We start from the raw sequence: 24,237 nt of genomic DNA, 5'->3' as shown, positions 1-24,237 counted from the left end.
GACCACCAGCATGATTAAGTTGAAAAAACAAACAAACAAAACAAAACACTGTCTATTCATGATAAAGCATTTGTAATAACTTCATAGGTAAAGACCTCTTACAAATACATGGAAAGAATAAAGTAAATACAATTTAAAGATGAAGAGGCAAGTTATAAAGGAAGAAAAAACCTGATGGCAGACATGAAAAATGGTCCCATTCATGAACAATTTTAGAGATGAAGTGAAATATTCAACACACAATTTTCACCCATTAAATTGGCAATTCAATAAAAAATTATTCTTCTCAGGTTTAGGGTGGATCGAAAGAAATGGGCCCTTTCACTTATGGCTGATGATTATCCAATAGAATATTTTTGAAGAGCAACTTGGCATTATTCACAAATAGGCTAAAGTGAGCACACAGAATAATCAAGGAATCATTTTTTTTACTATAGTTTTCAGAACTTAAACTACATAAAAATATGGATTAATTTTCAGAGTAGTTAAAATTGCCAATTAATAAATGAAAAAAGAACCAATGCAATAATGAGCAAAGAAATGAAAACTTATAGTGTCTATTACCCATTTAATTTAAAAATATTCTTTATCAATTAAATCACGAGAATATTAAAAATTGACAATCCTAAATGCTTATAAAGATGGGACATCTACAGTGTAGGTAAGTTTGTACATGAAGCGTTGGAAACAATTGGGTATCTGGAACCAAACATTATGGAACCCATTTTAAGGAAATGATAAGAGATACAAATATTGATGCACAAAGATGTTTTCTTCAGTATATTTGAATTGTCAAAGAATTAGAGACAACTAAAAAGTGTCTGTTTGAAATACAGACACTTTGAAATATCTATCCACATGAAACCTAAGGATGAAATATTAGAATCTTTCCATGTTAAGTCAGGAAAAATCTAAGATTGCCTACCCATCATCGCTGCTTTAAATTAACATCGGTGGAAAGTTTTAACCAGAGGCATAAATAACAACATAGGATGAGAAAAAAAGTACAAAATAGTGAAAAGACAGGAACAAAGTTATCATTATTGCCAGATGATGTGATTATCAGGAAATACTGAGATAGTTAACTAAAAATGTATTAAACAGCATCAGTACTGTGGTCAGTTACAAGATCAATTATCCAATTCTGTAGCTTTTCAATGAACATTTAGAAAATATGATGTAAGAGACTCTCATTTCAACAGCAGCCTAAAACATAAAATATGCTTCTGATTAAACTTAAAAAATGTATAGACAGATACAAATAAAACTACAAAACCTGAATAAAGGACAGAAATAAACAGAACACATGGACAAAAACTTAAGAAAAAATAAAGGAAGTGGGAGGAAACCTTTGGAGGTGATTAGATAAGTTTATGGCCTTGATTGGGGTGATAGTTTCACAGTGTGCATCTATCTTCAAATCACCAAGTTGTGTACATTCTGTATGTACAGCTTTTTATATGTCAATCGTACCTCAATAAAGTGTTTTTTCTAAAAGAAAATAATTTGTGTCTTTTTGAAGACCTAGAACACCGTTGGAATATCCTGACTCTGACCTCCCAGCCCCTTGTCTGTCGCCAGTAGGAGAGCTATGATTTATGCAGCCAGAGTTTGTCCCAAATCACCTCCACTTTCCCTCCCTCTTTTTCTTTTCTCCTCTCTCCAGTTCTTCAGTCCCCTCGTTTTCCCTTCCCCCCCTGTCCTTTTCAGTTTTCCCTCTTTAGTTTTTCTTTCTTAATGATACTCCTGACCTACAGAGGTGATGGTTCAACCCTCAGCTTTTAGCCCAGCCCTGTTTTCAGGCCTGGATTCTCTCCTCAGTCCTCCATTTGATTAGGGTTATGCTCACCCTATGCTAAATATTTCTGAAATTTAAATTTCTTCTACAACCCCTCAGAGTTATCTGTCCAAAACCCCAAACTACTCATGTCACTTCTTTGCTCAAAATTCTAGGAGTTCACGTTGATTTTAGAGTAAAATTCAAAGGGCGGCTGGGTGGCTCAGTCAGTTAAGCATCTGACTTTGGCTCAGGTCATGATCTCACAGTTCGTGATTCGGAGCCCTGCTTCAGGTGAGCCCTGCTTCTCTCTCTCTCTCTCTCTCTCTTCCTCTGCCCCTTGTGGGATTCTCTCTTTCTCTCCCACTATCTGTTTGCCCCTCACTCCCTTGTGCCCTGTCTCTCTGTCTCTCAAACAAAAAATAAACAAAATAAAGAATCAAATTAAAACTCCTTAGGCTGAGAAAATGTTGTTCAAATTCTTCCAGTGCTTATTTCTCTGGCCTCTTCTAACTACTCCATGGGAGGCATTTCAAGGCAAGCAAGACGGGTTTAGTTTCTAAAATTTGCTGTGCTTTCTGTCACTGCCAGATCTTTGAGCACATACTATTTCTTCTGTCTAGAATACTGCAACTTACTTGCTTTTTAATCTGCCTCCTTCTGTTTATCCTTAATACTGTGCTCGGAATTCACACCCCGTGGAAATCTTTCTGGTCCTCACCAGTGACTTTGAGCTCTAGATCAATTCTTTGATTCTCTCCTGCCCTGACTTCTAGCCCTATACTGTAATTATCTGTTTAACTGACTGTCTTAATCTTGTGCAGTGAATTTAGGGGAGGCAGTTTATTCTATCACTGCAGGGCAAGCCACAATCTCTCGTACATACTGAGTACTCAGTATATGTTAGCTGTAGTGGTAAATAAATGAAGGGCAACAAAGAAAGCATATTATAAATCCCACAGTGAAAAAAATGTATCCCTTTGGCATTGATAAGGAAAAATCAATTTTTAGGTCCAACGTGGAGAGGTTGAGCAATGAAGATGAGGATTTAAGATGTGAATTCTTGAAAGGCTGTAGGCCTTGTTTTGAATCATATGATGATTTCACTGGATCAAAGAGTGGTTTGGCAAGCAGTTGTTAAGGAACACTGAAACAGTGCCAACATTTCTGAGCTGATCTACTCCAGAGTGAATAAATTTTAAGGAACTGTAATTATCATGTGCATTAGCCACCTTTATAATTGGAAAGGGAAAATAGCGTTGAGATCGTGCCGTAAATGACAACATTTATGTGCTTAAGGGTTGTCTTTAAAGGCTCAATCTTATGAAGATTTCATCTGGAGGGACGCAAGCCTTTCAAGTGCTTCAGCCTCGGACTTGTATGGTATTTGGAGACAGTCACCCTAGGGCGTGGCTGTGCACAGTTGTATTTTGTTTTGCTCAACTTCTGAGACTAGCAAGATTCCCAGGACTACCAAGTATGGCAACAAAACCAGCAGAACATTTCGATGGTCACTAAACAGCTTGCAATGTCCTGGCAGGAGCGGACTTTCCCCAGTCTGTTTTAACTTCTTCTTTGGCTGTTTGTCAGAAGAGCCTTTTCTCCCCGACCACCGTCAGGCCAACAGCCCCAACTGCTGTATAAACAGGCTGGAGAGTTAGGCCCGAAGGCAATCTAAACTGTTAGTTGACATAATAAAATTCTAAGCCATAAGATGTTTTAAGGATCCTCTCTGTCTTTCCTTGTTGAAAGCAATTTTAATCAATGCTTCTTAATCAGAGAATAATGGTTAAATTGTTTCCATGAGATTTTTAATTGACTTAATCTTTTGCCAACCTTAAACGAAGCTAAAGCCTTCAATAAAGATTGCAAAAGTACCAATTAAAGGTAAAAGCAATGGCAAACAAAAAAAAAATTAATGATCATAATGCAGACATGGATTTTCCATAAATAAATTATTTTTTCTCTTCAAAATAAACTATTAAATCTTTTCTCTTCATATTATGTGTTCCAAGCCATGCTTGATGTCAGTATGAAATCAAAGTGATATAATAAATCCTTAAAGTAGCAAAGGCATGGTTTATTTTTGTTGGAATTATATTTTAAGAGAGCAAATGGATGTCAGAAAATTCCACATGTAACTATGTCGAGATAAAGGAACACTATTTTAAGTGGGGATTGTTTTGTTAATCAATGTAAAAGAACTATCTTCTAATGGATAAAAAGTCTCAAAAATTGACATGCAACTTTAAAATATCAAGATAGATAAAATAACTTGGTATTTTGGAAATTGCAAATGTTTATGAAGATGGTATGAATTCTGGTGTAGAAGCTTAGATATGAAAATATATATATTGTGATATATATGTATGTATATACATATGCATATGTATATAATGCATATATACATGTATGCATTTCTTTATATTTTTAAATCAATTTAATTTAAAAACCTGGCCCTCATTTTCTTTTCACTCCTTCCCTTGCCCCTCATCAAGGGCTTTGCAGAGTTTTCTCCATAAGGCTAAGGCACTGGGGAGGTTCCTCTAGGCACTGGTGGTCATCAGCAGTCATTCCCTACTGGATACCCATTTCTAGGCTACATGTTCCCTTCAGGTTCAGAGGCTATGGAATTACATTTTTTTGGGGGGAAGATGGCGGCATAGGAGGATGCTGGGCTCACTGCGTCCTGCTGATCACTTAGATTCCACCCACATCTGCCTAAATAACCCAGAAAACTGCCAGAAGACTAGCTGAACAGACTCTCTGGAGCCAAGCATAGACGAGAGGCCCACGGAAGAGGGTAGGAAGGGCGGAGAGGCGGTGGGCACTACAGGGACTGGTGGGAGGGAGCCAGGGTGGTGGAGGGGCAGCCTGCCCAGCAAGGCAGAGCCCCCAAGTCTGACTTGCAAAAGTGGAGAGGCCGGACTGCATGAGTTCTGACAGCCAGTGGGACTTAACATCTGGAATGTTATAAGCCAACAGCTCTGCTCAGAGAGCGGGAGGGCGAGAGGACAATGGGAGGGAGAGGTGTTGAGCCCCAGAAGACAGAGCTCAGCTCGGTGGGGAACAAAGGCTCTGGGCAGTGCCATCTCCCTCTCCCATCCCCCAGCTGAAATCCCAAAGGGAACCAGTTCCCCACACGGAACTTGCTTGCGCCTCTCAAACACCCAACGCTGTGCTTCTGTGGATCCATCCCTCCGACGGGTCTGCCTGTCTCCCTCCTGGTGCTGCAGGACCCCTCCCACAGGGGACCACCGATGGCAAAGGGAGCTAAGCCTGCCCCTCCCGCCCCTGTGCACCTTGCGGATCCACCCCGGCTAATATGCCAGATCCCATCAAAGCAGCACCACAAGCCTGGATGTGTGCAAGTAGCCCAGACAGAGGCCACACCACTCCACAGTGAGTCCTGCCCCTGGGAGAGGGGAAGATAAGGTACACACCAGTCTGACTGTGGCCCCAGCGATGGGCTGAGGGCAGACATCAGATCTGACTGCGGCCCCGCCCATCAACACAAGTTACTCCAGACAGCACAGGGGAGTGCCCTACAGTTTGGAGCCACCACAGGGACTACCCAAAATGACAAAATGGAAGAATTCTCCTCAAAAGAAACTCCAGGAAGTAGAGACAGCTAACAAATTGACCAAAAACGTTTTAAGCAATATAATGGAACATGAATTTAGAATAATAGTCATAAAACGAACCGCTGGACTTGCAAAAAGTGTAGAGGACAGCTGAGAATCTATTGCTACAGAGATCAAGGGACTAAGAAATAGTCAGGAGGAGCTAAAAAATGCTATAAATGAGGTACAAAATAAAATGGAGGCAACCACAGCTTGGATTGAAGAGGCAGAGGAGAGAATAGGTGAATTAGAAGATAAAATTATGGAAAAAGTGGAAGCTGAGAAAAAGATAAAAAAATCCAGGAGTTTGAGGGGAGAATTAGAGAACTAGGTGATGCAATGAAATGGAACAATATCCGTATAATAGGAATTCCAGAAGAGGAAGAGAGAGAGAAAGGGGCTGAAAGTGTACTTGAACAAATCATAGCTGAGAACTTCCCTGATCTGGGGAAGGAAAAAGGCATTAAAATCCAAGAGGCACAGAGAACTCCCTTCAGACATAACTTGAATCGATCTTATGCATGATATATCATAGTGAAACTGGCAAAATACAAGGATAAAGAGAAAATTCTGAAAGCAGCTAGGGAAAAACATGCTCTAACATATAAAGGGAGACCAATAAGACTAGTGGCAGACCTATCTACTGAAACTTGGCAGGCCAGAAAGGAATGGCAGGAAATCTTCAATGTGATGAACAGAAAAAATATGCAGCTGAGAATCCTTTATCCAGCAAGTCTGTCATTCAGAATAGAAGAAGAGATAAAGGTCTTGCCAAACAAACAGAAACTGAAGGAATTCATCACCACTAAATCAGCCCCACAAGAGATCCTAAGGGGGATTCTGAGAGTGAAATGTTGCAAGGACCACAAAGTACCAGAGACATCACTACAAGCATGAAACCTACAGACATCACAATGACTCTAAACCCATATCTTTCTATAATAACACTGAATGCAAATGGACTAAATGCTCCAACCAAAAGGCATAGGGTATCAAAATGGATAAAAAACAAGACCCAGGGGCGCCTGGGTGGCTCAGTCGGTTAAGCGTCCGCCTTCAACTCAGGTCACGATCTCGCGGTCCGTGAGTTCGAGCCCCGCGTTGGGCTCTGGGCTGATGGCTCAGAGCCTGGAGCCTGTTTCAGATTCTGTGTCTCCCTCTCTCTGCCCCTCCCCTGTTCATGCTCTGTCTCTCTCTGTCTCAAAAATAAATAAACGTTAAAAAAAAAAAATTAAAAAAAAAAAAAAAAACAAGACCCATACATTCGCTGTCTACAAGAGACTCATTTTAGACCTGAGAACACCTTCAGATTGAAAGTGAGGGGATGGAGAACTATCTATCATGCTACTGGAACTCACAGGAAAGCTGGAGTAGCCCTACTCATATCAGACAAACTAGAATTTAAATTAAAGGTTGTAGGGGCGCCTGGGTGGCTCATTCAGTTGAGTGTCCGACTGCAGCTCAGGGCATGATCTCACACTCCGTGAGTTTGAGCCCCATGTCAGGCCCTGTGCTGACAGCTCAGAGCCTGGAGCCTGCTTCGGATTCTGTGTCTCCCTCTCTGACCCTCCCCTGTTCATGTTCTGTCTCTCTCTGTTTCAAAAATAAATAGACATTAAAAAAAAATTTTAAATAAATAAATAAATAAATTAATTAATTAATTAAAGGTTGTAACAAGAGATGAAGAAGGGCATTATATAATAATTACAGGGTCTATCCATCAGGAAGAGCTAACAATTATAAATGTCTATGCACCAAATACGGGAGCCCCCAAATATATAAAACAATTAATCACAAACATAAGCAACCTTATTGATAAGAATGTGGTAATTGCAGGGGACTTTAACACTCCACTTACAACAATGGATAGATCATCTAGACACATGGTCAATAAAAAAACAAGGGCCCTGAATGAAACATTGGATCAGATGGAGTTGACAGATATATTTAGAACTCTGCATCCCAAAGCAACAGAATATACTTTCTTCTCGAGTGCACATGGAACTTTCTCCAAGATAGATCACATACTGGGTCACAAAACAGCCCTTCATAAGTATACAAGAATTGAGATCATACCATGCATACTTTCAGACCACAGTGCTATGAAGCTTGAAATCAACCACAGGAAAAAGTCTGGAAAACCTCCAAAAGCATGGAGGTTAAAGAACACCCTACTAAAGAATGAATGGGTCAACCAGGCAATTAGAGAAGAAATTAAGAAGTATATGGAAACAAATGAAAATGAAAATACAACAATCCAAACTCTTTAGGACGCAGCGAAGGCAGTCCTGAGAGGAAAATACATTGCAATCCAGGCCTATCTCAAGAAACAAGAAAAATCCCAAATACAAAATCTAACAGCACACCTAAAGGAAATAAACAAAACAGCAAAGACACCCCAAATCCAGCAGAAGAAGAGAAATCATAAAGATCAGAGCAGAAATAAACAATATAGAATCTAAAAAAACTGTAGAGCAGATCAATGAAACCAAGAGTTGGTTTTTTGAAAAAATAAACAAAATTGGTAAACCTCTAGCCAGGCTTTCTCAAAAAGAAAAGGGAGATGACCCAAATAGATAAAATCATGAATGAAAATGGAATTATTACAACCAATCCCTCAGAAATACAAGCAATTATCAGGGAGTACTATGAAAAATTATATGCCAACAAACTGGACAACCTGGAAGAAATGGACAAATTCCTAAGCACCCACACACTTCCAAAACTGAAACAGGAGGAAATAGAAAACTTGAACAGACCCATAACCAGCAAAGAAATTGAATCAGTTATCAAAAATCTCCCAACAAATAAGAGTCCAGGACCAGATGGCTTCCCAGGGGAATTCTACCAGGCATTTAAAGCAGATTGCAATCGCAATCAAAATTGCACCAGCATTCTTCTTGAAGCTAGAACAAGCAATCCTAAAATTCGTATGGAACCACAAAAGGCCCCGAATAGCCAAAGTAATTTTGAAGAAGAAGACCAAAGCAGGAGGCATCACAATCCCAGACTTTAGCCTCTACCACAGAGGCTCTGGAATTACATATCCTACTGGAACTTTAATGAAGGTGGTTATCGTGCCTTTCTGAATATTAGCCACCTGTCTGGGACACTGTCAGGGAGTAGGGCTTGGCCTCTGGTCTTTCATGAAGCATATATACCCAACCCCAGTCCTTCCTTCCCAATTCTACCTCCTCCTCAACTTCCTGGATGAAGGCAAAGGAAAAAAATGGACGCTAAGTGATTGTCTAGAACAAATATCCTGCCACATATATAAAGGAGATCATCTAAAAACAATCTAAATATTTTATCAGAAGAGAATTAATGGATAGTTTATATAAGATCCATGTAGCCCATCCAATGCTAAGGTTGAAAAGAATGAGGTAAACCTGTATGTTCTGATACAGGAAAATGTCCAAGATAGGTCATTAAATACTCAATGTAATTTGAGAAATCCTATGTATAGCATGTTCCTGTCTTTATGACAAAAGTTAAAAATATATATGTGTATGTATATGCATATCATATTTAAATTAGCTTATAAATGCACAAAATGTTGGAAAACATCACAAGACACTCCTAACTGATTATTCCTGGGTAGTGGGGTTGGAGGAGAAATGGGAAGAGGTGACTTTATCCTACTTAATGAACTATTGACACAGTTTATAACATGCATGTATCCTTTTCATAATTTTATAATCCTATTTCTTAAAAAGGTAGAAATCTGATGATGCAACTCTTTTCCATAATACAATAAGCTTAAATATTATGAAGTAATCAGCTTAATTTTCTTGTTAATCGTATGAGATCATTAAGAAGGACACTTGTTTAGAAAATTTAAAAATATAAAGCAGTATTCTCTTTCAAGGTTCATAAATAAAATATTCTGTGCTGAAAATCTGCGTATATCCTTTTCTCTATTTTAATAATTATATTTTAAATAATTTTACTGATCTTAAATACATTGTGCTGTGTATTAGGATTAGAAATGTAAATCACCTGATTTTACTGAGATTAAAATAAATGTCTTTGTCATATGAGGACTTTAAGATACAAAACAGATGAACATAAGGGAAAGGAAGGAAAAATAATATAAAGACAGGGAGGGGGACAAAAACATAAGAGACTCTTAAATATGGAGAAGAAACAGAGGGTTACTGGAGGGGTTGTGGGAGGGGGATGGGCTAAATGGGTAAGGGGAACTGAGGAATCTACTCCTGAAATCATTGTTGCACTATATGCTAACTTGGATGTAAATTTAAAAAAATAAATTAAATAAATATAAAAAAATAAAAACTAAATGTCTTTATATTATTCTAAATTGTAATACCTAATCCTCAGAGACCCATCTCCCAAATATTCTTCTTTTTCCCCCAATTGTCCTTTCCTTTGTATTTCACCATTTGTTAATTTAGTCTATATTTTCAATAAAGCCTTCCAAGAACAGAATTTTGAATAATGAAAAGAGCATTTGCAGGAATGAAAGGCATAAAGGCATTAAATTGAATGGTGAGCATGAAAAACTACTATAGAAACATAAATCTAAGGAATGGAAAGAAAGGAGGATAGCTGGCTCATGAAGATGTTTGTTCTGCAAGTAAAAGGATCTAACTGACTTTTTTTTCTAGAGAGAAAGAGAGAGAGAGAGAGAGAGAGAGAGCACGCAAGCAGGGGAGGGGCCCAGAGAGAGGGAGAGAGAGAATCCCAGGCAGGCTCTGTGCTGTGTGCTGTGAGCATGGAGATGATGACCTGAGCTCACATCAAGAATCAGACGCTTAACCCATTGAGCCACCCAGGAGCGCCTCGACTAACATTTTTAAATGAGATGCTCTGATATCCATTTTTAAAAGATCCTGCTGTTGAGCACCTGGGTGGCTTAGTTGGTTAGGCGACCAACTTTGGCTCAGGTCATGGTCTCACAGTTCATGAGTTCAAGCCCCAGGTCAGACTCTGTGCTGACAGCTCAGAGCCTGGAGCCTACTTCAGATTCTCTGTCTCCCCTCTCTCTACCCCTCCCATGCTCACACTCTGTGTCTCTCTGTCTCTCAATAATAAATAAACATTAAAAAAAAATTTAATAAATAAAAGATCCTGCTGTATCTTATTCTGGAGAGTGCATTTTAAGGTGATGAGCCTGTAAGATGAGAGATCAGTTAAGTAGTTAATGACAGTAGCCCAGGCAAATAATGATGAAAACTTGAACTAAGCCAGTTGCTATCTGGGTGATAAAAAAAGAAGGGATGTTGAGAGATGTTTGTTATTTATGGTTTTGCAAAAAACACAGGGCATAAGTTTTATAAGCTTATACAAATATGTCTACACAGTAGTTTATACTACTTGAGAATTCCTGAAAGTAGGGAATTAGGTTTAAAAAATCTAGGGGCAGGATTACATGACAGTAGGTATGTAAATGAAAGTGTTTGTGTTACTTGACAAAAGGTTTCTAAACCAAGTTCTAGCATTCTACTCTAAGAAAGCATCCGACTAATTTGCTGCCCGTCGCTGGATAGATTTCTTGAGCTTTGATTCTAGCTGTCTCTTAGACAATTTCTCTTGGTTTTCCACCAGCACCGTAACCACATCCTAATGCAGTCTAAACTCATTATTAAACTTTAAACTCTTCCAGCCTGGTTCCCCTGACCCCACCATTTCCCTAGTCACCCAGCTTTACAACTTTATTTTCACCTTTGCCTTCATTTCCAATCAACTGCCAACCTATTCTCAGTGTCTCTGATCTTTGTCCTAGCCTTCCCTCTCTCTTTCAAGTTCAGGATTTTTTTTTTTTTCACCTGAGTTCTCGAAATAATGTGCCTCCTTCCTATGTTGCAGTGTAACTCTGCCTAACCCATATCACGCATTGCATCTAGAATCAGTGTTCTGAAACCATGTGTGTGCTCTTGACCTTCCCCTGCTTATAATCTGTCGGGGCGAGTGAATATTTCATTTAATGAGATTGCTTTGGAAAACTTTGTTATTATCTACTAAAGTTGAATATACAAATTCTCTATTTCATCCACTTCACAACTAGATTTATATTTAACAAAAATATATATCTATAGATGCATCAAAAGACAGGCACTAGAATGTTTATAACAACTTTATTCATAATAGCCACAAGCTAGAACCAATCCAGTCTAGACTAGATAAATGAATTGTGGATGTCAATGCAATTCAATAGTATACAACAATGAAAAAAGTCATTCTTATATCAAATTCTAAAACAGGCAAAATTAATAACTGGTGTCAGAAATCAGAATAGTAATTTTATTTTAGGGAGGAAGAAGAAAGTGGTTACTAGGAAAGGGGACAGGAGAGAAACTTTGGGGTACTGGAAATTTTCTATCACTTTACCTGTATGTAAGTTACATGGTGTTTTTACTTTGTGAAAATAAAAAACAAAACACATATATTCACATTCACATCCTTCAGTGACTCTTCACTGTTTACCAAATTATCTCCAAACTTTTAAACCTGCAAAGCAGGACTGTAGTTAATGATGTGCTCCAATCTGCCTTTCCAATCAATGTAGACACAATTGTTTTCCATGTTCCCTAACACATATCCTTCATTCCAGCTATATAGTAGCTGTGGGACCCCTACACCACACCTCCCATCTACACAGAACTTGGAAGCAAATTACTTCATTAAAACATACCAGAATTGAAATTAGGAAGTTTCTGCAGCAACTTTATTTCCCAGAAAAGCTGTAGTGGTATTGGGCCAGATTCTCTGCTACGTTCTTTTTGTCCTCCAGTTTTCTGACATACCAAGGAACTACAGATTGTTAGGCTTCTACTACTGGTGAGGTAAGGTCCTAATAGGTTTAGGCTTGGCCAGGAAACCCATTGGTACTTGAATAAGAGATTCCTCAGGAAAGAGTGAAACGAGACTGCATGCTGCCAGGGCTAGGAGCCTGACTTGGCTGTGGAATGCTCCTGAGGTTGGTGGACAACAATCAAAACCACAATGATCAAAGTATTTTGCCAAAATCTGGGTCAACATTGATAGCTGTGAGAATCAGATATGGCTGCCAAAATTTCTAGTGAGCAATGGTATCACCGTAGGTGGTAATTTTTGTGTCCATCTCTGTGGAACAAAGCATTAATCAGTCACTGGAAGACACCAAGAATATCCAGGCCCTAGGGAGAAATAAATACAGGAAAAAGAAATGGGTTCAGGTTTTGGCCAACTGAGCTGAGCTTCAGGGCAGGGCTTCCATCTGACTGTACAAACTGGAAGAGTCTGGAGCAGAGTCCTAGTTAAACAGATGAGGTAACTGTGATGGAGACTATGGGGACAGGGCATGTGTGCAGTCTACTGTCGTGCATCTCACACCTTAGCACGCAGAACAAGGACTGGGAGAGTTGTTAGAACACAGGTTCCTGGATTCTACCCCAGGGGGTTCTGATTCAAGGTCTCAGGACCTTTTTTAAAGCTTAATTATTTTTGAGGGGGGGGGGAGGGGCAGAGAGAGATGGAGACACAGAATCTGAAGCAGGCTCTAGGCTGAGCTGTCAGCACAGAGCCAGATGTGGGGCTCAAATCCATGGACTGCGAGATCACGACCTGAACCGAAGTCGGCCACTTAACCAACTGAGCTACCAGGTGCCCCTAAAATACGGTTTTAGAAGAACTATCAGGGTTGTGTGGTACAAAACGAATTCTAGCTCCCATTATTGGGGACAGGATATTTAATATGCTACCAACCATGCTCACACTGAGTTCAGGGACTTGTGTGAGCTGAATGTACGGTGAAGAGATCAGTTCTTACTGTGCAAGGTAGCAAACGCCAGTGAAAAGGACAACTTACTAGTTTCCCTAATTTTTACAACCATATGGAAGCCCTCTTCTTACTGTCTTGACATGTTCCCTAGAGCTTGCATATAAGGTTTTCCTTAATAGCAGCTTGCTGGCATTTTTAGGAAGTTTCCTGGAGAATTTGCCTAGGCTGGTGGTTTATAACCCAGGACCGTTTTGCACATCGGGGACATTTGGCAATGTCTGAAGAAGATATTTTTGTTGTTCACAGCTGGGTGAGGGAGGTACAAGTGGCATCTAGCGGAGAAAGCCCAGGGTTGCCGCTAAACCCCCTACAATACACAGGACAGGTCCCATAACAATGACCTGGCCCAGAATGTCGCTAGTGCCAAGACTGAGAACTATATCTAGGGATGTATCCACTGGATTTTGAATTTCCACTTGGGTCTTGTGTCAGGCTACACAGCGCCTTATAAACAGCACTATGTAAATTAATATTATCAGTGTTGGGGATGCTTATAACAACAACAAAAACACATTTATTCTACAAATAAAACCAAAAAACATTTAAACAAAATAAAAGAGACAACTAATAACGGTGGTGAGGGAGGAAGAAAATGCTACAGAAGGATCAAGTTAAGGGGAATTCCTTTAGTGGAATTCTAAACAGGAGCTTTAGGGAAAAGGCAAGAGGGTAAGCGCTGTGCCTCATTCAGCTTTGCAGACCCTGAACTGCAGCATCTTTGACAAATACTGGACTCGACACATATTGACATGAAATGAATGAAAGATGTTAATCCATCCTCTTTTAAGGATTTTTATGCATGAAGATTCTCTAGTAGTTTTCTTTCTCTTCTAAACTAATGGTGGTCAATGCCATAAGTTCTCTTATTAATTGGAACACTCTGAACATAGTTTAAGTCCATAGAGAACGAGATATAGCTCATTATTGCATTCAGTAAACATATTTTGTTTATATTTATTCTGGTTCTTCCCCTGTCAGAGATAAAAAAACAATTGGTCAGTCTAATTATTTTTAACCAAAGAACATTTACACATTCTTTAGTGTTTAATCAAACTAAACAATCTCTTTCCTTTTAACTTTTGTTCTCCATCTTAAACTGAATAATTGTGTTTGTTGGAGACTTCTCTAACCTTTGAAAAATCACTTTTAAATTCAAAGACTCTAATGAGAAACAGGACTTTTAAACTCATATTCAGTGACTATTTTTTCCATTTCTTCTGGGCCTGGTTTTATGCTAGACACTTTCATTTTTTTTTTTTTTAATTTCTTATTGAGATAGGTAAGTTTAGTGATGTTTTACACATGAAACAACTAACTTAGTTTCAGGAAATATAACCAGTTCATACAGATTACAAATGCCAGAAATAAGATTCAAATTCAGTTTTTCTGATTCCAGTGCTAGGAGTCACATGATCAACAATACTATTAGAGCATTTAAATTCCAGCTTTTGCACATCAGAGTAATAGCGGTAATTCTATACCATTATTTGATTATTAATAATAGAACAACATCGATGACTCAACGGAGGACCAGAAAATAGATTTCAAAGCCTAAAAACAGAAGTTGCCCAACCACCATATTGAATGGTGCCACATCTAATGCTTTCAAGGTCCTAGCATTATTCACAAAATTAATAGCTTAATTACTGTATCTTCATTTTCAAACAGATAATATTGTCTTAATTATCTATGGATATGTAACAAATTACCCCAAACCTTAGTTAGAACAACGTTTACTATCTCATAGCTGCTGAGATGGCTCTGGCTTAAAGTCTTTCATAAGGTCACAAGGTATAAGCTGGGGCTGCAGGCCTCACGTGAAAGATGGGCTGTGAGATTTGCTTTCAAACTTATCCATGTGGTTGTTGATAGAATTCAGGTCTTCATGGTTTGTTTAGTGGAAGGCTCCCCTTCCTTGTTGGCAAGAGACATCCATTCCTTGCCACTTGGGCCAACTCTCCATAGGAAAACTTATAACATGGCAGCTGGTTTCTAGCAAAGCAAGTGAGGGAGCTACAGCAGGTAAGGAAGACAGAAGTCACAGTCTTTTGGTATAACCTAAGCATAAAATTCACATCTCATCACGATATTATATTCATTAGAAGTTAGTCACTAGGTCCAATGTACACTGAAGAGAAGCAGATTGCCTCAGGGGTGTGAATATCATGAGTTGAAGGTTATTAGGGGCCATTTTTCTGATTGCCTACCATAAGTATTAACCAATTTTTGAGTATGTGAAAGGACAGTTTTTCTATATTTCTTAAATAATTTATCCACTTGTTGAACATTATTCGTAAGATAAAAATCATTCTTGTATCACAAGGCTTTCAAAGCCATCAGACAATTGGCCACTCTGATACAATGGATGGGGTGCTGACTCCAGACTTGAGGAGGTAGAGGGCAAGGGACTTTCTTTACTCCTAGTTCTATCTAAAGTGAGTCTTGGAGGAAAGATATGTATTAGCCAATGAGGAAGGGAATGAGGAAAGTGATAGAGGGAGATTTTCCAAATAGAAGGAGAACCATGCGCATACGAAGTTTTGGAGATGAGAAAGAACATAGCTTGCTCAGGGCAATACTTTCTTAATCAATTATGTCAAACATTTATACCCATAATCTTAGAGTTTGTGGTTGTTCTTAATGAAGTACTGTTAAACTGCTCAGAAGAACTGTTAAATAGCAAATTTGTGATTATTTCTATTTTATCAAAGTAGTTTTCTAATTTGATCCTGTATGATGTATTGGATCTAAGAACTCTAAATTTTTCCTGTCCACATGCACCAACCATATTGCCCTCATCCTGGCAATTTTGCTTCTGCCTGAGGTAATATCCTAAGGCTGAGTCTGCAAAATACCAGATGCAAAACAGAGTTAACAATTATAAATAAATTTGGTCAATCGGATTAATCCACCATAATAATTAAACTGCAAGGGGAGCCTGGGTGTCTCCGTTGGTTAAGCATCTGACTTTGGCTCAGGTCATGATCTCATGGTTTGTGAGTTTGAGCCCCGCGTCGGGCTCTGTGCTGACAGTGTGAGCCTACTTTGTATTCTGTGTCTCCCTCTCTCTGTATCCCTCCCCCACTAGTGCTCTGTCTGTCTCTCTCTCTCTCTCTCTGTCTCAAAATGAATAAATAAACTTTAAAAAATCAGAAAAAAGGAATTAAACTGCAAATTAAAATATCTTGTTTTACTGTGACACACAGACACACAACAGAGTAATGGTGAAGAGATTAGATTCTTTTGACCCCCTTGCTTCATTTAGGCATTGGGTCTACTGGTAAATGGTTAATAGTAACATCCTTCATGTAATTAATATCAAGTACTCTGATAAGCAGGATAAAAACTTCTTCAGTTAGTATTTTAAGAGGATGCCTAGTATATAATCTCCATGTGCATACAGTAAACTGATGTATTGTTTTTCAGGAAGGATGTTAGAATAAATGACTACATACAACCTTAGGATAGGGATCTGATTGTTATGAAGAAGACATACACATTAAATTGAATTTTTTTTACTTTAGTTTTTATAATTTTGATTATGTAGAATTTTGAACATTTGAACCCTTAACCCATGACCAGTCTTGCCCCACCTACACCTCTAACTAACCTCCTCCCAAATTATTTTTGAAGTTTATTCCAGACATCCTATCATTTTGTCTAAGAATATTTCAGCATATACCTCTAACAGAGAAATAGATGCTGATTCTAAACAAAACCATAATAATACTTTCCTTCTTGAAAAACTCAGTAATTTCTTAGTATTATTAAATAGTCTTTATTCTTAATTTTACTTTCTTTTTATATTGAGAGAGATAGATGGATAGATGATTTTGGCCGGCAGGAGATATTTGGAAAAGTCTGGAGACATTTTTGGTTATAATGGAGGGGGTGGGGATATAGTACTGGCATCTGGTGTGTAGAAGCCAGCCAGGTATGCTGCTAAATACACAGAACAGGGGCGCCTGGGTGGCTCAGTCGGTTAAGCGTCCGGCTTCGGCTCAGGTCATGATCTCGCGGTCTGTGGGTTCGAGCCCCGTGTCAGGCTCTGTGCTGACAGCTCAGAGCCTGGAGCCTGTTTCAGATTCTATGTCTCCCTCTTCCTCTGACACTCCCCTGTTCATGCTCTCTCTCTCTCTCTCTCTCTCTCTGTCTCAAAAATAAATAACTATTTAAAAAAAAAAAGTTTAAATACACAGAACAGCCCTCCATAATAAAGAATTATCTATTTCAAAGTGTCAATAGTGCCATTTGGAGAAACATAGATGGATAGATGGATAGATAGCTGAATAGATACGTAGGTAGGTGGGCAGGTAGATAGGTAGATAGATAGGAATAGCAGCTATAACAGACCCAAGTTTATAAAGGGGAGAGATACAAAATATCTATGCTATCAGGTCATGTCAGTAACTGCACAGAAGGCAAAAATAGATCTAAAATTGAAAAGATGATTCAGAGTGTGTAATTATTCCAATCAAAATATCCCATAAACCAGAGGAAATTTCGTGACTTTTTTTTAAAAGAATGGAGAATGGTAAGTAATATTAATGGAACATCTGTTGCAGGTGTGGATAAAGAAGGTCAGGGAAGTATGTTTCTTATGTGTGCAGCAGAGTCAAAGGCAGCAATGAACAAAATGCTTAGTAAATACAGATAGAACATGTGTTGGGCAGCTAATGAAAAACCTAGAAAAAATTATTTTGAATTTGCTAAACAATGATCTGTCCGGAATGGCTTTTTTTATGCTAAATGCTATGAATTTTCACAATTGTGACATATTTTTAAGATGAAAATTGATAGTATTTCTTTACTGCAGAAAGAGCTATGCTCATTATTCTCCACACAGAACCCCTGGCAATAATTTACCTAGTGGAGCAGCAGTTCATGCAGATCAAAGCTGCATTATTTAAGTGTGTCCAGGGGGCAGATTTTAGCTCCATATGCCTTATACTTTAAAGGAAAAAAAATATATCGGTTTGCTTCTTGAGAAACAAAATATGTTTAATAGGTGCTTACTGCAAGTCTAGCAAAACTCACCCGAACTCCTTCCTATTATCTGGGAAGAACCCGCTCCCTACCCTAAATACTCTAAAATCTGGGGGGAGTGCGGAACAATTGTGGGAATGTAAATCTCTTCAAATGAACAGCAGTGTATTTTCATTTAAATTAAACCCGAATGTGAACTAGATTCAGGAAAGGAAATGGCAGAGAGGGAGATAGTCTGGAGTTGCTATAGAATGTGCCTGGCTGCTTTAGCTCCCAGACAACTGATGAAGCGCAACTCTGAAATTTCAGGCCATTTGTATACCAAGCTCCTCCTTTTCTGTAGTCTTCTCTTCTATTGGTAAAATTCTTTTGCAGGGTCATGTAGGGATCCCACCCCTTCTCTGTGTTTTCACTCTGAAGCTCTATACAACTTTACACCTGAATGAACGCCAAACCTCACTGGATATATAAAGGGAACCTTGAAGAGGAATTTCACAGTTACAGTGCAGAAGCAGAGGGAAAGGAATTAACCAGCTCTCCAGCCAAGCAAATCCTCTCCTCACCATGCTTCCTCCTGCCATTCATTTCTATCTCATTCCCTTTGCATGCATCCTAATGAAAAGCTGTTTGGCTTTTAAAAATGATGCCACAGAAATCCTTTATTCACATGTGGTTAAACCTGTTCCAGCACACCCCAGCAGCAACAGCACGATGAATCAAGCCAGAAATGGAGGCAGGCATTTCAGTAACACTGGACTGGATCGGAACAGTAAGTGTGTTTTACTTGCATGGATTTTGTTTTTTTTCTCTTTTGGTAGCATTAGCTCACATTCCTATAGAATCGTTTCATTGCTAACTAACCTGAACCATGTATATTTTGCTAAACAATCTGGGAGTAATCTACTGCATGTGTAGATTGGCATTCTTCCCTACAAAGTTAATGTAACTAAAACAGTGATTTGATAATGCAGGCGAGGACTTAAGTTCTATCAAACATCCAAAAAAGAAAATGTTTCTAGGAATTAAACTGTTGCTTTTTAAAAAATCATGCAAAACAAGAATTTTTAAAAAAGTGTTCTTCTACGTAGTGTACATTCGGGTTGTTTTCTGTGTATTTCAGGACATGTACAATTGTGGTAAAGTGCATAAACATGACTAACCAAAGTATGTATAGGAAATCATAAGCTTTCCGGGAAAAAAAAAATGGCTCACAAGGATTTCTAAAATATGTCTAGTGAAATGGTTGAAAGTTTTGATGATGACCAATGTAAAAGAGAGATGTAACTAAAAATATTGGAGAATCCTATTTTTCCAACATAATTACTTATTAACCAGATCCAAATTGGGCTAATTGTATACTTCTGTGAAAGAGTGGGGAAACTTTTATAACTTTAGAGATTTAAAATAATAGCAGTACAATAATATTTTGTACAGGGAGTATTTGTTTTCTTTTCTGTTTGCTGAATTGACACACTAATCAAACATTACTTAGAGGGATTCAAATTTCTTCTCCTAACTTTTGCTTTACTCCTTTCAGGAAAAGTTCACATGCTAGCAAACAGGTTTTCATAGAGACACAGAAAAACAGTGCACAGGAAATCTTACACAAATCTTTTGCTCCACCTCAATTCCATTCAACTGCTAGAAGTAATTTTGACCTTTGAGAAGTCCACGCAAATAGGGCTGTTAATGTCTTTCTAAGAAAACCAAGGTGTTTTCACTTTCTTGAGGATAGTTGCTCTTATGTACAAAGGCGGTATCTGATTATTATTAGATTACTGAGCAATGTGGTGGGTATTCATGGTCAATGAACTGTCACTGCAAAAATGCCAAATCGGTATATACTTGGGGAACAAAAAGCTAGGCAAGTCAAATTCATCTCCGGCTCTTTCCAGGTGCATTCCTAAGGCAGATGCAGGAAGGGAAGCTGGAATCAGAATGAGACAGGCAGAGCACACTGACCAGTCAGCTAGTTTACCCTTTCACTTTAATCCCATGCTCTATACGGATGTATGTGTGTCTACATAAATTGTTTTACAGCTACTGCATCCCTTTAGGCTATGTCTCCCACCTCAGAGCTACTGAGGCCGAGAGACAAAGTCCAACTCCTCATTCAGGATCTACTTCAAATTAGCCTTCAGGATTCCACTTCAAGGCAAGACTACTTCACCGGTCCTTAGCATTTTTATCTTTTAAATTTCAGCAGTCTATCCTTATAAACATTTTTTTTTTTCTGGTTAACAAACTTTGATTTCTTTTCAAGATTGTTACAGGCAATTTTCCTCAAGTTTGGGTAACAAAGCAATGGAAAGGAACACTCAAACATTTCAAGATTAATTTTTGCTTTAATTGCATAAGGCATGTAACAAGAAACAGCTGATTAGAGAACATACTTAACAGATTCAAATAACTAAACAAAAAGTTTGCCATGACCAGCCTTCAGGAAACGAACACCATGGTTCCTTTTGCAGTTGTAAATCAGACATGTTAGGCATTTTTCTGCCATAAAATTCATGGAAATGTAGCCAAGTTGTTATGGCAACCATACGTTCCTGATTTAGGGGCTTTTATATTCTTCAAATTTTGAGTTGTAGTGACATTTTGCCTTTCAAACATTTTAATATTTGTTTTTAAAAGATAGCTTGGGAATTTAGGTTTAAAATGTAGTTATTAAGGTTGATATGCAAAATGTCAGACTTTGTACACACATGTATGTATGATTCTCTGCAGCTGAATTTTATAATTGAAACAAAATAGAGAGAGAGCATACACATTGTACACAATATTTAAATACTTTTCACATTTTCCCAGGAGATTTTTTTAAAAACCTAATTAAAAGCACTTGCAGATATTAACTGATATGACCTGTGAGAAAAAGAACATTATAGTCTCTTAGCTCACTGAAGAAGGAATATTTACACAAGTGTAAGAACTGTTTAACCCTTACTGGGGAGTAAGACTAAAAAACAATGGGATTTTCAAACACTTCAGTAAGCAATTAGTTAATGTTACCCATGAAAACAAAAATCAGGCCTAGTTCATTTTATTTCAAAAATGTACAGCCATTTGAACTGATCATTTTCACGGAAGTTATCTCTACACCCATCCAGGCAGATTTTTGCATTGTGAAAATGAAATAGATGTTCCCTTTCTATTTAACAACTTGCTATCATTTGGATACAGTTTTTGCCATTGCAGATGCCTTTGTTGTTGTTGTTTTTGAAGCGTTCATTTGCTTCTTCTCTTTCATGCACGCTCTTCCGTTTCCTGTAGGTAGAGTTCAAGTGGGTTGCCGGGAGCTGCGTTCCACCAAATACATCTCCGATGGCCAGTGCACCAGCATCAGCCCCCTGAAAGAGCTGGTGTGTGCTGGTGAGTGCTTGCCCCTGCCGGTGCTGCCCAACTGGATAGGGGGAGGCTATGGAACCAAGTACTGGAGCAGGAGGAGCTCCCAGGAATGGAGGTGTGTCAATGACAAAACACGCACCCAGAGAATCCAGCTTCAGTGCCAAGATGGCAGCACGCGCACCTACAAAATCACAGTGGTCACCGCCTGCAAGTGCAAGAGGTACACTCGGCAGCACAATGAGTCCAGTCATAACTTTGAGAGCATGTCGCCTGCCAAGCCAGCCCAGCATCACAGAGAGCGGAAAAGAGCCAGCAAATCCAGCAAGCACAGCCTGAGTTAGAACTCAGACTCTCGACACCAGACTGGCTAGTAACCATCTGCTTTACAGATCTTATTGCTTGGAAGACTCAAGCCTGCCATTGCTATTTTCTTACTTGAAAATAGATGCTTTGTGCTTTGATCAAACCCACCAAGCTGTCCTAAGTATCAGGACCTTCTCTGGGAATAGCTTTTCTTTTTCAAGTTTTTCAAGATGTATGCATATCCTTGAGTGCAATTTGCATTTAAATTCCATGCAACCTGTAGTTTTAATTCCCCATGGTTCTCGAAAGACTGGTGATACTATATACATCACTGAATCATTACTTTTTAAAGCAGAAAAGGGCTTCTTGGTTATCCTCCACTCTCCAGCCCATCCCCCACCCCACACCATCCCCAGCAAAACCCTTTCATAATTAAAGAGTTAAAAAAAAATTGTTGCCATGAATCTTCACAGTAACATTTCAGAAAGGTGCTTTTTTTTTTTTTTTTTTTTTTTTTTTGGTAATTTTCATGGGAAGTTTAGCAGCCATGAGTGATCTCCTTTGAAAGAGTGAAAGATATTGTGACATTTCACTTCAAAAATAAGCCCTGTAGCTTTTTACAGTCTCATAGTATGAAATTATACCCTGCATGCTGACCCTTGCTTACAATGGAATGCCAGAAATGCATGGCAGCAGCTAATAAGTAAAACTGATGAACTATTTATTTGTCAATGTTATTATTTAATGAGCTTTCACATGTGATTTTTTTTCAAACTGTTAATTTTTTATGTTTTGAAGCTTTTCCATGTACCTAAATATTTTCCTGTATGATTTGTGGTTGATCTAGAAATATGAGAATACGTGTAGATATGTAAAATAAATATTTTAGTCTCCTTTTTACATATATGTTTTATCATGAACTTTATCAATAGTATGGATCCTTTTAAATCAATAAGATGCTTTGTAAAACTGAAATATATAATACCTTTTTGTTTAATCTGTGCAATCCGAAGGTGAATTAACCTTCAATTCCATCAGTTTCTTTTAAAGAAAATAAACACTGCTAAAAGTTGTTGTCCTTGCCTTTAACATGTATGAAAAAGGTGCACGTGTACCAAAATTAGAATTTATGTATCAGAATAATTGATTTCTTTGATAAGGCACATTCAAGTTTTGAAAAAAAAAGTTCTTCAGTAACAGAGGAGAGAAAGAAAGACAATCTTTTCAGTAAAGGGATGATTTAAAAAGTTGGGTGACAATCCAGTTGTAGTGAGTTGTAATGAGAATATCATATGTATATACACCTGGGATGCCAAGTCTGCTGCCCATTATAATCACCTGGAGGAGATAATTTAAGACCCAATGTCCAGGCTGGCATCCAAATTACATCATACTTTCTGGGGGTAGAACTCAGATAGCAGCAGATTTTAAGGTTTTCCAGGTGATTCCAGCATACAGCTAAATTTGAGAAAGGACTTGTGAAAAAACTACTATCATCTGTTAGGGGAATTTTGAATACTATTGCGTGCCCCTCCCCCACTCCCAAACAACAAATAAAACCAAATAAAAACAACAAAGGAAACAAAAACTAATTTTTCAGTATTTTCGAGTCTGACATGTTGAAACATTAAGCAACCTAGCCCCAGTCTTGAACCAGATTGTACAGTTATATAACTGATGTGCCAATTCAATCAAATGATTCAGCCCATCGCTCCGCATGAAAACCAAAGGGGCTTGGTTATGGGCTGATAAGATCTTCTGGGTTTTCCCTTTTGGATTTTGAACACAAAGGGGTCCTTGCTCCTCTTCTGTAGCAGGTTGTGCTTTTGTAATTGCAAATTTAAACATCACATGCGTATCACACATGGCATTATAAATTAAATAAGGACATTTTGTCCCTTTCCTATGAGAGGTAGGAGAGTCTCAACCTATATGAAGACAGAAAACCTCTCTAGATTTTATAATAATGCTATTATACCATCAGATAATGTAACAATTCATAGTCCACTATTGATTTATCTTCCAGTCTTACTAACTAGATATTAAACTATCTCATATTATATCATATTAATACTTGAGACACTTATAATAATTATATCACAGGTTGAATATACCAAAAATGTATTGTTTCATATGTCTATTTCAGTGGTTTAACATTGCTCAATATGGGATATTTCATATAACAGACATTGAAGACACTGTAGCCATTTCTTCTGTCTCAACAAGAAGGCACTTTTAATAGCCTTAGAGTTAATCTTAAAAATTAGTGTGTTCCAAGATCTGAGGCATAAAAAGGACTTGACCTGACAATGGCTTTTCAGAATCAAGAAGATTCTGCTGTTGCCTTGAAAAAAAAAAGTTTATTTACTTTTGAGAGAGAGAGAGAGAGAGACAGAGGAGAGCCCGGAGCAGGTTCC

At 38.3% G+C, this 24,237-nt stretch overlaps 1 protein-coding gene across 4 annotated transcripts in view; it reads left to right on the top strand.

Moving 5' to 3' along the window:
- Positions 1-22,957, top strand: part of SOSTDC1 (sclerostin domain containing 1) — a 65,485-nt gene extending 42,528 nt beyond the window's left edge. For 2 of the 4 annotated variants that reach the window (XM_042967625.1, XM_042967637.1), the window contains exons 3-4: positions 18,545-18,938; positions 21,443-22,957. In XM_042967625.1, coding sequence (XP_042823559.1) covers positions 18,734-18,938; positions 21,443-21,858 — 621 coding nt within the window. In that variant the 5' untranslated portion in view covers positions 18,545-18,733 and the 3' untranslated portion in view covers positions 21,859-22,957. The remainder of the gene's footprint in view (positions 1-18,544; positions 18,939-21,442) is intronic. The other 2 variants (XM_007089087.3, XM_042967642.1) reach the window with 2 other exon arrangements.
- Positions 22,958-24,237: the final 1,280 nt, after the last annotated feature.

This window comes from Panthera tigris, chromosome A2 (genome assembly GCF_018350195.1).
Source record: "Panthera tigris isolate Pti1 chromosome A2, P.tigris_Pti1_mat1.1, whole genome shotgun sequence".
In the NCBI taxonomy this organism is placed as follows: Eukaryota; Metazoa; Chordata; class Mammalia; order Carnivora; family Felidae; genus Panthera; species Panthera tigris.
The sequence above is the reverse complement of the archived record's forward strand: the minus strand, read 5'-3'. Positions and strand labels throughout refer to the sequence as shown.